Source organism: Corapipo altera, unplaced genomic scaffold, assembly GCF_003945725.1.
Source record: "Corapipo altera isolate COAL_440 unplaced genomic scaffold, ASM394572v1 69, whole genome shotgun sequence".
Taxonomy (NCBI): Eukaryota; Metazoa; Chordata; class Aves; order Passeriformes; family Pipridae; genus Corapipo; species Corapipo altera.
Window position 1 is genome coordinate 3,788,111 of NW_020884908.1, and position 13,965 is coordinate 3,802,075.

General features: G+C 37.4%; 1 protein-coding gene across 6 annotated transcripts in view; it reads right to left on the reverse strand.

Moving 5' to 3' along the window:
- The window catches only part of TTC29 (tetratricopeptide repeat domain 29), a 192,612-nt gene that overhangs the window by 51,317 nt on the left and 127,330 nt on the right, over positions 1-13,965 (reverse strand). For all 6 annotated transcript variants that reach the window (XM_027652945.1, XM_027652941.1, XM_027652940.1 and 3 more), the window contains exons 8-9: positions 5,709-5,800; positions 72-195 (exon numbers count right to left, since the gene is read on the reverse strand). In XM_027652945.1, the coding sequence (XP_027508746.1) occupies positions 72-195; positions 5,709-5,800 (216 nt within the window). The remainder of the gene's footprint in view (positions 1-71; positions 196-5,708; positions 5,801-13,965) is intronic.

Here is a 13,965-nt window from a genome sequence, read left to right on the forward strand (position 1 = left end):
GACAAGCAAAATCAGTTTTTTACCATGAAGTAAACCAAATTGCTTAAGATCATTATGCAACAAGTACTTACTCTTTCATTGTGAACTTTCCCAAGTAATACATTTGCATCCACCACACTTTGGCTTAGATGAGCGTTCTCAGCATCCTTCATAAACTCTCCCAAGTACTTCAAAGTTTCAGCTGACTTCCCCTGACTGAAGAAAAGGACAGGGACAAAATTAAATATTTACTCAGGTGGCTTCTCCAGATGCTGAAGACCTGTCCCTTTGTTCTGAGGTAACTTTACTTTGTGACGACTCATCCACGACTTAATTTTATTTCCAAGTGGCCTCTAGCACTACCTGTGCTGAGCCCAATGAGATTAGTCCACACAGAACATCTGAGGGCAGAACTGAATCCTTTCAACAAAATATAACAAAATTTTTCTTCAGAATATTGGGCCATATTTTAAATCGAAGAATGAAAGCGCAGATGATGATTTAACAGGGATTTTTAACTTTTCATTATTTTAATTTTTTTTTCTACTGAGAAGATGATAACGTTTTCAACACAGGTGGACCTCACATCCTGACAAAACAAGGGAAGGAGGTAAGAAGGCTGTTTTTTTCAGTAAGACTTTTTGTGCTGCTGTCATTCAGAGCTGCCATTTCATGCTCTAGAACCCTGGTGGTGCAGCAGCAGCTCCATAACAGCACTGTCTCTCAGTTCTGGGGGTGACAGCCTTTCCCTGAGCATAATACTCCACTTTGGCTGGGTGCATCAAAGGTTGCCAGGGTCACACAGGCAAACCTATAAAGTATGGATTGCAGGTGCCACCCCCAAATCCCAGTGAGATTAGAGCAACCTGAGGTCACAGCTGAATCTAAGCTGAAAATTGGCTAATGTACTTTGACAATAACACTTGCAGATTTCCCTTTTTTTAATAAAGTCACTCATATTAACAGTATAAGACCTCGGCAGTGTGATTGCAAGATGTAAGATGGACATCTGTGGTTGCTTGTGAGTAAGGCACTGTGCTCTTTTCCCTTTAAGGCTGAAGTGTTACTCCAGCTGACCTCAATATTAGCCATGAACTTGAGTCACTAATGTAGGAGCATAGCATGCTAAATGTCAAGGCACCAAGCAAGACAGAAAATCCAGTCTTAATTAAGAAATGCACAGAAAGAGAAGTTTCTGTAAGATGATGAAGAGTTGTGATTTATTTTCTCACCATTTTAAACCACTTTCAAGTTATATTCCTGCAGCAAATGACTGCCTGGCATTTACTTACATTATAGTTTTTATTATAAACTATATTAGGAAGATGTGCTTTCAGAGTCTGGTAGAAGTCTGCAATTGCCTGTTTTATGCTACCAGAGTAATTATAAAGGGTAGAGCCTGCCATGAAACAGGACATACAGCAAAGCTTAGCTGCAAATTTACAATATTGCAGTGACTATCTGTATGTGATTGAGATGGGCGAGACCGCTACAAAAGGATGCTAAAACATTGCAAAGTAACATTCTTGAAATGTTCAAGTAAATGAGTAAATGCTATTGTAAAGCCTAGTTGTCAATAAGCAGACTTGGATTTACTAAATTTTCCTAATTTAAGTATTTTAATTCCATGAGAATATAAAAAAACCCCTGGACTGTAAACATTTGCCAAATGTCAAAAGGCTTCTAAATTTTAGAATTAGAAACGCATATTTTTTAATCTCTTTTTTTTCCTAAGAAGAGAAAATCAAATGTTTCCCTGCAGAAATACAGAATATGATTTATATAAGTTAAAGGACAAGGTTAAAGTGTTAGACAAATATTAATTCCAGTTTTTCTAGTTTTCTATATGCAGTGCACAGGTGCAACTTGAAGAGCATATTATATGGTATAATCATTAAATCCATTCAACCAGACCTTTGAGAGTTAAAAACATATATTCTGAGGAAAAGGACTCCTTGGTCCAAGGAATGAGAATGAAACAGTGCAGAATATTTGTGTATCAAGGTGATTCCAGTTTCCAATGGGGAAAACAGGACTGTTAACACCCACATCCCCTGACAACTGTCCAATTATGTATATCACACTTGGCCTACTGTTTGCAGTAGAAGTAATCAATAAAGGATGTGGTTGAGTGAACATAGATTTTGGTTGAACCAATGCATGAAAACTTAATCATTTACTCAGAGTGGAGAAATCAAATAGAGCAGAGATGAAACAGCCACTAAGGGGTTTGTTGATTGTGCCACCAAGTTTGTGGGCTAGAGGCTGAAAGTAATAAAGCAAATGGAATCAGTGACAGGAGAAAATGTAAAAAGGTTTTCTTAATTTCATGAATTAATAGAAATGTTTTGATGTATTTTTGGCCATTTTTTATATTTCACATAAAAACCTATGCTCCACATATAGAAAACATGAAAATTGCTAAGGCATATAACCTCTTTCAGGAAAACAGAAACCAATTTGATACATATCAGAAAGGTATTTCTCACTGTTAGAACTTCACTTATGCCAGCCAGCAATTGGTTGGTACAGTTTGACAATTTTTAAAGGAAGTACTTCCAAGAGCGCTGCAGTTTGAGATATTTAAAGTATGCTAGAAGGATTACTGAAACACTTTATCCTGTACAGGATCTGATAACATGATAAACAGGTCTTTCCTACTCAAAGGGCTAATACTTTATAGTTCCTTTTGAAAATCTACATGTTATTTTATACAGCCATATACTTTCTATCTCCTTAGACATCACCTTCCTAAATGCATAAAATGTAATTTCCTAAAGATATAGTCATTCATGATCCCACAGAACAGTTATGATGACTTCAGCAGAAGAGATTACACATCTACAGCAACTCATTTTCCAGTTTCATGCTAAAATGCCCTATGAGATTTTTACCCCTATTAGACTTTTATGAAAATATGCACCTTTTATAGGATTGCTTATGTGATGGAATTGGATGTATAAATCATGTGTCCACAAGAAGTCATTACCATGGTGGACACTGGCAGAATAAGTCAAGAACATGATGCTATTATGTCAGATTTTTTTCCCTGGAAAATGACATGCCTAAATGCACATGATAGAGATTTTCAGTTTCCTGTGGTCTCTGGAAACATCTGCAGCAAAGATTTCACAAAATATTCCAAAGCCACAGACAGATTCTGAGCTATTCAGGAGGGCTCAGTCACTTTCTCCAACCTGTCACGAGGAAATCAGTGCAAAAACTCACAGACGTTATGGCTATAACACATTATTTTTGTGAAACAGCCATCTTTTCTTTGTAAAGACATTATCCATAAAATTTAAAATTAGTTGCACAGGTCTAGCCTAGATCAGGTACAAATACAAGTAAAGAAAAAGTGAACAAGCTGAATATGGAGATTCAGTCAACTGCAGTGACAGAATAAATTAATGCGTTTATCCAATATGTACTATGTCCACTCTGGAGTTCTCAGCACAGGACAGATATGGACCTGTTGGGTGCAGAGGAAGCCACAAAGATGATCAGAGGACTGGAGCACCTCTCCTATGAGGACAGGATGAGAGGGTTGGGGTTGTTCAGTCCAGAGAAGTATCTAAAGTGAGCTTATAATAAAGACAGGGTAAATTGCTTAGCAGGGCCTGTTGCAACAGGACAAGGGTAATGGTTTGAAGGAGGTTTGATTTAGATTAGATATAAGGGAGAAATATTTTACAACAAGAGTGGTAAAACACGGCAACGAGTTGCCCAGAGAGGTGGTAGGTGCCACATTCCTGGAAACATTCAAGGCCAGGCAGGATGGGGCTTTGAGCAACCTGTCCCTATTTATTGCAGGGGGGCTGGACTAGATGACTTTTGAAGATTCCTTCCAACCCAAACTATTTTATGACTCTGTTGTTCTATCATTCTATGATTCAAAGCTGCCCAGGCTCTTCTGCGTACAAGTCTCTCAAATAACTGAAAGTTGCTGAGAATCATCATGGCATTTTACAGGGTTGAGCAGTTAATGCCTATCATATACCTAGAGCTCTTCAAAGCAAGTACATATGCAAGGTGTTTGATTTGGTAAATGTTCTCATGCTACAACTACCAGATGTGTTTTCTAAAAATATGACTGCCATTTTCCAGAGAAAGGGTTTATGTTTGGGTCTTCACCTGTGCAATAGATTAGCAGTTAAATCCCTGATCCTACATGTGAAATTGAGTTCCTCCTTCACTTGGATCAATCAGAATGTTCTTCTTCTAGGAGAATCCCTTAAATACTAAACTGGGGAGTCTTACTGCTCCTAGTATTCCCTCTCATTGCTCCTTACCTACTGTTTTCCCTCTTTTTCAAATTACAAACTGGAAAGCAGTGAGACTGTCCATTCCTGGGTAGCTAAAGAATGTTGCCAGAAAGTGTGGAGTACAGATTTGATGCAGCAGAAAAATCACTAGTCACTCCTTTTTAAGATGAGGATTTGTATTGGCATGGTCTATTGGATGAAGGATTTAGCAAACTGACTTCAGAAGGATCACCAAATCTGTAAGTTCCGAGTAAATAAATGTATATACCCTCATTCCAGAATGCCTAAATCACACAGGGAGGAAATTAATATACATGGTTTACTAGGAGTATTCTCTTGACTATCTTAACCCACCCTCTACCCAGACTGATGCTTTCTGTGAATACAAGGAGCCCATGAATGTTACTGAGAGCTCAGACAATGCTGCACTCACTGCAAAGCCACTCTTTTTAACAGCTGGTTTTCTAGCAACTAAATCTTTCTTGATTAGGCTTAAGATGGTTTTGAAAACTAGTTTTGACCTGGTATTCTTAGTCTGTTCTGTGTCTCTTTGAGTATCTTATCCCACATCCTTATTTAGGATGCTCAGAATACGGGTAGCCACGAATTATGTATCAGAGAGCTGAAGACAACTGTGGCTGTGGCTGGTCCCTTTATGCTCTGAAAGGCCAAGAGACAAGGGGTCTAACTCAAAGAGGAGAATTTGCTCTGCACACTGAAATAAACCTGGTGACAAGTCCTTTTCCATAAACAATTTGCCAACCTCTATCATGCATCATATGCACTGAAGTCCCCAAACATAGGATGAATCAAGAAATAGCTGCAACCTTCATTTTAGTCTCTTTTTTCCCTGACTTCATAAGATAATTGCATTAGACTACTTCATGTCAAAATCATTTGTGTCAGAAGTTAAGTAGTTTCAAACTAATTCACCTGGAAAAAGATTTTAATGCCAGATGCTGAAACAAAAATATTGAACACAAGCATCGTATTTGCAACAAATGTAGTTACACATGCACAAACCAGAAATGTCTCCACAGAAGGAGTGCAATAAATGGAAACTTACAGTTCAGAACATATTACACTGAGACACCTACTGAAGCTGGATACATTCTTCCACTTTTCCTGTCTTTTTAAACCTGGAAAATAGGCTTGCATTTCTATTTTCAGTAAGGTCTCTCCTAAACTTGTGGGGGAAAAAAAACCCCAACAACTTTTATTCCCCAAAATGTGGAATAAAAAGGACATGTTATAGTTTACAAGTAAAGAAAAGCTAGGACCACACACTTCAAAAAATGTGTACCAGTTTAAAACAACTTTAGATGAAATGGTCACTTACTGCAAGAAGGGCACTGCTTAAAATTTAAGCAGTCAGTAATGGGAAGCGACAGACCTCTAACAATTGAAGTCTTTCACAGCTGAATGAATCTGCACTGACAGTCAGACAAGGATGTGCTAACCTACCTTGCCAGGATCTTGGCTGCAGCTGCATATGCTCTGCCCAGGCCAGCAGAATCACGAAGAGCTGTGAATATTGCTAAAGAGGTGTTCAAAATCTGTGAAACAAGAAAATAAGACCCAGTAAATACCATGATAAGAATTTCCACTTTTTTTCTTTCTCCCCGCCCAGTCTCTCTGTCCATATGGAACACAAAATTAAAGCTTTTCCCCTTCTACAACTGTTCTCTAAATAGCCATAATAAGACTAGGGTTTTGATCATTACTTATAGTTGTTTGAAACCACTCAATAATTACAAATCAGAAAAATGTAACTTGCATTTCATTTAAATCTCCGTATTTTGGCAATTTGCAAAAATCAAAGAGGTACTACCTGTTTTGCAATATAAATTTCCTATCCATAATTTAAACTAATTTAAGAGCCTGTGCTTTTATGAGTTTCTGATAATATCTTAAGAACGGCATCCTTTGCATTCATAGTGTTTTAGAATGATATGCTGAAATACAACTTAGTATTTTTTTTCTTTCTTTAATCTGCCACAAATTAGCTTAGTACAATTCAGATGCCCAAAAACTGAGTTATAGGTTATACATTTAATCTATATGGGCCTAAAGTCCTGTAGATAACGCTGTTATTTTTCTGAGTAATTATTCACACACAAGCAGTTGGCTAACATTAGTTTGAAATATACTCCACTATTATGAACCTTCCCATAACTGAAGGCTTACAACTGCTGCACAAAAACACATGATCTTAATTCAATTTAACACTGACATCACCTGTATCGCAGAATTTCTTTTCTCATCCTTTTTTTTTTTTTCAATGGTGATGATGGGAGAGTGCATATAAAATTAAATCTTATTCTTTCCCCCCCTCCTCTTTGTTGCTTGACCCAATCTATTACACACATGAGAAAACAGGAAATCTCCAAAGACTCTCTATGGAAATCCTTTTTGCACATTTCCAAGAAAGGAGTAGTGAATGTCATTTACCAACTCTGAAGGGGGATGGGAGATGCTCAGGGAGATATGACAGTATCCTGCATGCCCCAAGATGCCTATTTATACTGAGGTAAAAGACAGGGCATTTTCTATTAAGATAGCATCCCTTGTCATTGGCAAAGTGCATGGTTCAAAAGAAGACAACCTGTGTGTGCTAATGCTAGAGATGTCACTATTTCCATCATTATTTCCCACTACTCAGATTTTCTAGTTCTTGAAAGAGTTTTACTACGTGCAGGAGTATCCCTGGATACAGCTCTTATTTTTTAGCTATATAAGTCCTGTGTGGACAAAAAGTAGCACTTATTAATGTGCACTCTCTTATTTATCATCCTTCAAGTACTTTCTTAGCAGTCGTGTTCTCATGTATGTCAGCACTGCATCCTATACTTGAAGGTCATTGCCAATTGAGTTATCAATGCACCAGATATGATAAAAAGAGTGCAAAAGGCACCTCAGTTAGGAAGTTGTCACATCAGCTCAGAACTCACCCTAAACTGAATGCACACTTAATGTTGTCAGGGCCCACAGTGCATCCTTCTAATAACCCAGGATGGTAACAAAAATGCACACAAGTGTCCAAAGAAACCAGTTCTCAGTATTGAATTTGACTCAGGGGACCTACAATATTTGTTGTAATAGTTGTGCTCTTATTAGAAAACCTGCCACAAGAGTGTCAGGAGGTCTCAAAAATGTTACGTACTGGACTGAAATCATAACTAGTTTAAACTGGCCTCTACAATATTAATTAGGACACAGGTCCTCCAGTCATTGCTATCTAGCATAGAAAGGTTACTTAGGCACCTAAGGCTTCAGCTACTGTACATTTTGTTTCTATCAAAGATATCACAAAGCCTAAAAAGTACAGATAAAACCAAGGAAAAACCATACACAGAGTAGCTGAAGTAAAAAGTTGGTTCACTGCATCTCTGCAACAGCTGCAAGAAAGAAGTAAATAAATAAAGCCACTCATTCATATTGATGAGAAGTGCTCATTTTGGTCCCAGGTTACTACTACTGTACACAAATCAGATATTTCATTCTAAACAATGATGAAATAATAATACTTAAAACATTTACATAAAAGGGAGGAAAACTTGATAAATTACACTAGAAAGTGTACTCTTTGTGTCTGTATTTCAAATGACTCCTCCAGCTTCTGAAAATATGCAGGGACACAGAAAGGGACACATGTTTAATGGAAAGGAGCTGTGTAGTACCCCTGTATGCTACAATTGCCCAGTATCCATTTATGTGTAGGAAGTAAAGAGGGATTCCTCACCTATGGTGCATACCTGACCTTCAATATTCAGGATACAAAGAAAAAAAAAAAGAGAGAGGATAGAATGCTGAGTTAACACATAAGCATTAGAAGATTTCACCCAAAGTCTCTTGCAATTAAAGCACACTTTTCATTTACATTTAAAATGAAAAACTATAAAGCTTGCATTCTGGCAAATCATGTAGAATTGAGAGAGAAGGTGCCAGAATCTGTAAAGTGCCTGAAAACAGGCTGAAGGGTCATAAGGTCTTTCTTTTCTTTATATTTTGTCATGGTTTGTTGGGTTTTTTTTAGAATTAGCTATGTACAAACAGTTCTGAGGAAGGAAGCTGTTGCAATATATTTATCCTGATCATACATATAACATTATTACAAAATTTCTGTTTCAAAGAGAGTTTGAAACAGAACTCTAGCAACTAGCGGGAAAAAACTATTGTATAGGAAGTTGAACAGGTTAGAATAATGTACAGTTCTTTCTACCTCTATATAAAAACTGCACTGATTATGGTCACGGATTAGCTTTTGGCTCTATGTGACCAACCACACTGATTATCTCAAACTTTTGACTTCTGAGGGTCTGCAGTGGAAATACTAGTTTACAAAAACCAAATAACATGAAAATCAAAGTCTAATAAAAAAATGAGCAGTGGGTTCTGATCACTTTTTCTCATCCAAGCAGGAGGTGGGAAAGTGGTAGGGTGAAGACTTCAGCTTTGTCTTCTGTGTAATAGTCAACTGTCTCCCATGTGCCATCCACTGTTACTTTGGTGTATGTGGGTGAAAAAAAACAGAAAAAAGAGAAAAGGAAAAAGTTGCCTTTATGGCTCAAAAATAGAAATTAAAAAAAAAATTAGAATGCATTGTACAATTTCCCTGGTTTTCTTGCTTAGCACTAAAAGGTGGAGGCATGTGCACCTGGGAGGAGGAGAGCTACTGTGGGAGCATCCATTCACAAAAATCACCTCCCTTCTTGGGTCTTTGTAAGACTTGTGTCTACAATTAGTTACAGTGTAAAAATAAAATAATGAGCTCCGCTTAAATCCTCAAACTAGAGCCTATTTGTGGTATAGCTCTTGCACTAATTCTCTAGCTAGTGGTGAATTTCATATTTACCTCCTCTGCCAAGAAAAATATTAGTCAGATCTCAGGCCCAGATTTACTTCTCAGTCACCTCAGCATTATGCCAGTGTGACTCTCCCGGGGTTATTCCATTAATATAAAGCAGATACATCAGGTCCTCCCCCAAGGCCCCCCCAACCCCAAAATCCCACCCTTTATTTTTTATTGTTGTCACACCTGTACTTCTTTTATATGTACATAAAAACATATGCACACACCTCATTAGTATACACTGAGGACTCAGATAAAAGGACAGAGGTTGTGCTAAACATTCATACATCCGGGGATAATGGACAAAACACTAAAATCGAAAGCATGAATTTATGTCGAATAAAGAATGTCTATCCAACTCAAGATTAATGCTACTACTACTGTTTTGGTAAAATATATTACTCTGCCAAAAGCACAATGAGATAATATCGATTTATAATACTGTAACCTTAAAAAACACAAACCCATAGATTTGCTCTCAGCTTTCCACTTGATATTGTTGTCAAACTTTATTGGAAATACCTTTATTTTGATTTCTGAAAATCTAGCTGTGTTGAGCCATTTCACAGCTGGTGAGCAGTAAAGATGCTTCTGCCTCATTTACAGATCTTGAACATGAATCAGACAATCAGCAGGAACATTAGTCAAAGAGATCACCAGCTAATGATTTCTGACAGGCACTGCAGATGCAGGCCAAGGCCCAGCCTGGCTCGCAGCATCTGACAGTATTTTTCTGAAGCCAACAATAGGTGTTGCAAGACAGACAATGCAAAGAAGTGAGACTACTGGCCTCATACCACTTAGTACCTCTTAAATACTTTAAGAAAAAAACCAAATAGTTCTGATGGTCTCTAAATAATCACTTTGATGCAGCCCAGTGACAATAAAAGACAATAGAACTGTATGCATAGGCATTCTGCAGTTCAGTGAACTCTGCCCAGTAGCTCCATAAGAAATGCATATTTAGAAATTACTAAAAATTTCAGTGTTTATAACCATAATGTGAGTGGTTACATGCCTGTAGCCATGCTGAGTAAGACAAGTTTCACAACAGAAACCCAGATGTATTCTTATTTTGGCCAGAATAGTGTGGGAGAGGTTGGATAGCAATGAGAAAATTGTATTGTTTCATGCAATGCATTGATCAAAATGAGCAGAGCTCACTGATCCCAGGAAAATCCTGCACTAATACCATCTGAATGGCAGGCCACACCTTGTTAAATGCTAAATGTACTCAGGTATAGAGAGCATCCAGGGTAGAAGTAATACAGCATTCTGCCTGGAACCATGTAGTTAAGGGATACAGAGACTGGGTGCCCCACTGGGGAAAGAGGCAGCAGCCCCTGATTTGCCAGAACTCTTAGTTCTCCCTCTTTTCCCACAACTGAAATTCACCAACTCGAATTCTGTGAATACTAACTCCTTGCCCTGAGCCCCATCCAGTTACACTGGACTGTTTAGTTTTGATAAATAAACAGAAAAAAATTAATCAGAAATGCACAAACATTGTCATTCTTCCTACAGAGACAGAAGGACTTTTTCTGGAATTAGCCAAACTGGTCTGTTCCAGAACTCTATTCCAGGGACTTTATTGTGTGTATTTTGATAATGTATAGCATAAGCACACATCTTGGAGCAAGGAAATCAGGGACAGGGGAGGGAAGTAGAAGAATCCACTTGTCTGTCCAAGTCAAACAACAAAGTGGAACACCCTGGTTCAAGACTTTCCACAGGCTCTTGCTAGGGCATGGCTATGGCTGAGGTGCTGCCTGGTTCACACTCTCCCTGTGGGTAACTGCTCTATCCAGTCCACACTCCTCCCTCCCCTGATATACTTGGCTATCAAGTGCAGTGTTTACCTTTATGCTCTATAAATGCACAGCAATATATGCTTCAGGTTACTTCTGTCTGCATCTGTTTGAGGGATTAAAGGAGGGAAGACAAACATTTCACTCATTTCTTAACAGTCTATCAAAGTAAGACCGAGGGCTCTTTGCCTGTATCAAGCCTTACTTGTATTCTTCACGTAATATTCAGAGTACGTATGTTTTACTTTGATTCTGAGTGGATGATATGTAAATACAAGTAGCTAATTGAAAAAGTTCCTTTCCCCAGAGTAATTTCAAACTTCTGTTGGCTTCCACAAGGTCAGGAGGTCACCCTGTATGCTTCATTTTGCTGCACAGGAAACTTAAAAGAGATGAAATGTACAGATGATTGAATAAACATTAACTTGTGTTCCCATCCTTCTTATTTATTCTGTGTTAGTTTCTGTATTACTGTCCTTAATTCTGACCTTCTGTGCCACTAATAATTGTAATAATTCTGATTCTCTACACCAACAACTTTGTAGGAATGAAGTCATCATTTCTTTATTTCCTATACCTTATAAAGGGTTTTATTAAAATAAATAAAATTTTTTTAAAAAATCATCCATTTGATGCAAACATCAAATGCAGGTATTTTAGTTTGTTATTACTGTACAATTTGAAATCTTTAGTGCAAAAGACATTGCCCTAGAAAAGGTTGTTGCAATCTTTATTTAGGATGGGAATGTAATGTTTTCCAAACCAGCCACTGTTGACATATTTCTTCAAAATAAAGCATGGCTTAGCAGTCTGGAGTGAAGAAGCTTCATCTGTTACCCTTTAACAGCCATATAGGAGGAAAAAACAGTTTATGTATCCTTTCCATCCTGACAGATGTGACAATAGCTGGAAACACTGTGCCTGCCAAGAGCTTTTATCAAGTATGTTATAACAACTAGTAATAAGTGTAAATAATAAATGGCTACGATCTTATGGGAAACGGTGGCAATACTAAACAATTTTTGGTGCTTGCTGATGGGAGTCTGCTAGTCTTGGAATTCCCTGGCTTCCCAGTAGAGTTTTGGCCTGACAATAAACAACAGTTTAATACTTTATCTAATCCCAGCCAGGAGGTAAGTTCAACAGCAAGCTTTTGCAGATGTTCACATCCAATAATCTATTCATAATTGATGAAACAGGGAGGTCAGATGTAATGGTTGCTACTATTCCAGCAACAAATAAATGGTTATTGACAAAACAAGGCAGTGTGGCGCTGAGTGCTGAGCAGTGACAAGCATGAAACAGTGCTGAGACAGAAGTAGTGATGTGAATACAGTCCTTCATCCTGAGAATTCCTCAATGTGATGTGTGGCACGAGGGCCACTCTGACACATAAGCAGATGGAGGTGACTTGTAAAGGAAAAATGAGATTCCGCAAGTACATAAGAGACAAAGGCAGAGCCGGAGAAAGGAACAAGGAGAAAGGGGTGGAGAAGACTGGAAATTTGGGTAAGTGCAACAATATGAATCGTTCAGAAATGTTTTTGCATAGCAGCACTGTGATCCAGATGTCTGGACTGCTTTTATCAGACTGTTGTGTCTAAATGAATGTACCTGGCTGTCAGATCACTGTAGCCTGCTAAGACATTAATATCATACTATATGTATGTGCATGCTTAAATGCCCATTACTTCTTAGACAAAGCACCTATAAATATTCTTTTTCATCCTCATTAATATCTTTAGTCCAGTCTTGAACAGATATTTTTAACTACACAAAGTTTTCCTAGCTAAAAGCAAACAAACAAACTTTAAAAATTTGCATAACACAAGGGTAAAAAATGCAGAGATAAACTGGGAAAGCATAAAACCAATTTAAGTCAATTAAAAACCATCAGTTTTCTGCAAACCAATATGGAAGTTAAGGAAAAGTTCTCATTCAGCTGAAAACCTTATAGTCTTTAAGTTTTAACCCACATAATGTAGTAAAAGGATTAATAGACTGTTCTTATTGACTGAATAAAACTTGAGGTATTTACATGCAAATAGACACTTGAAATCTTTTGCATCCATTTCAGTGCTAAAAGATAGTATTTTTACAATGTTTACTGTGTAATATACTAGTATGAAAAACAGCAAAATGAAATGGTGGCCATTACTGCTATATTGTGTAGTCATAAAAAGATTTCAGACAGAAATATTTTAAATATTAATATTACTAAAATCATTTAAAGCACCAAGGAATGTGAAATCGATTTATTTAGAAGTACAATTTATTTCACACTTTGCTACCAATTCTTTTGATCAGCTCTGAAATAATACATAAGCTGAAAGCAAAACAGCAAAACAAATTGCTTCCAGCAAGCAGGCAGGAAGCTCTAGGTTTTACACTGGCACGCTTCAGTGTTTTAACTTCTCAGGTTATTTATCTATCAAAGGATGAATTTTAAATTCCTTAAGACCTAATGGCTGAATCAAGACCTATTCTCCAACCTAGCCATCGATGGTCCTGATCAAGCAAGGTTGTTGCACATTTGCTTACGCCGGAATATATGAGTTGTCCCTCTGAAGTCAATGAGAATAACTGAATTGAAATTTAAACATATATTTAATAAGTGAATTGCTGTAGCTTGAACTATGCCAATTTGAGAAAACAATCCAATTTTAAAAGCCTTACTTTACAGAATATTTTTTTATAACCTGTTCATTAGAATTAACTATACAATGGAAAACAAAACCTCCCAGATTATGAATACATTTGCATTTAAGTACTGAATTTCCTGAATTTGCACAGCGTGGGTACAAATGCTTCATTTCTCAAAACACATTAAGAGTCTGATTTCCGTAAGTATATTATCTAATGGAATTAGAAAACTTCTCATACAGTTTTTCAGCCATTTGCTACAGCCCTGGGTATAGTATGAGCAGTTTCCCTAATGGATATACACTAATGGACTGACAGTTCCTAAGATCTTGCACACCACTGTCTCTCAGATAACACAAGCTACAAACTTAGACATGCTGTAACTATCTCTTTCCCTCTATTATAAACAGCATTTAGG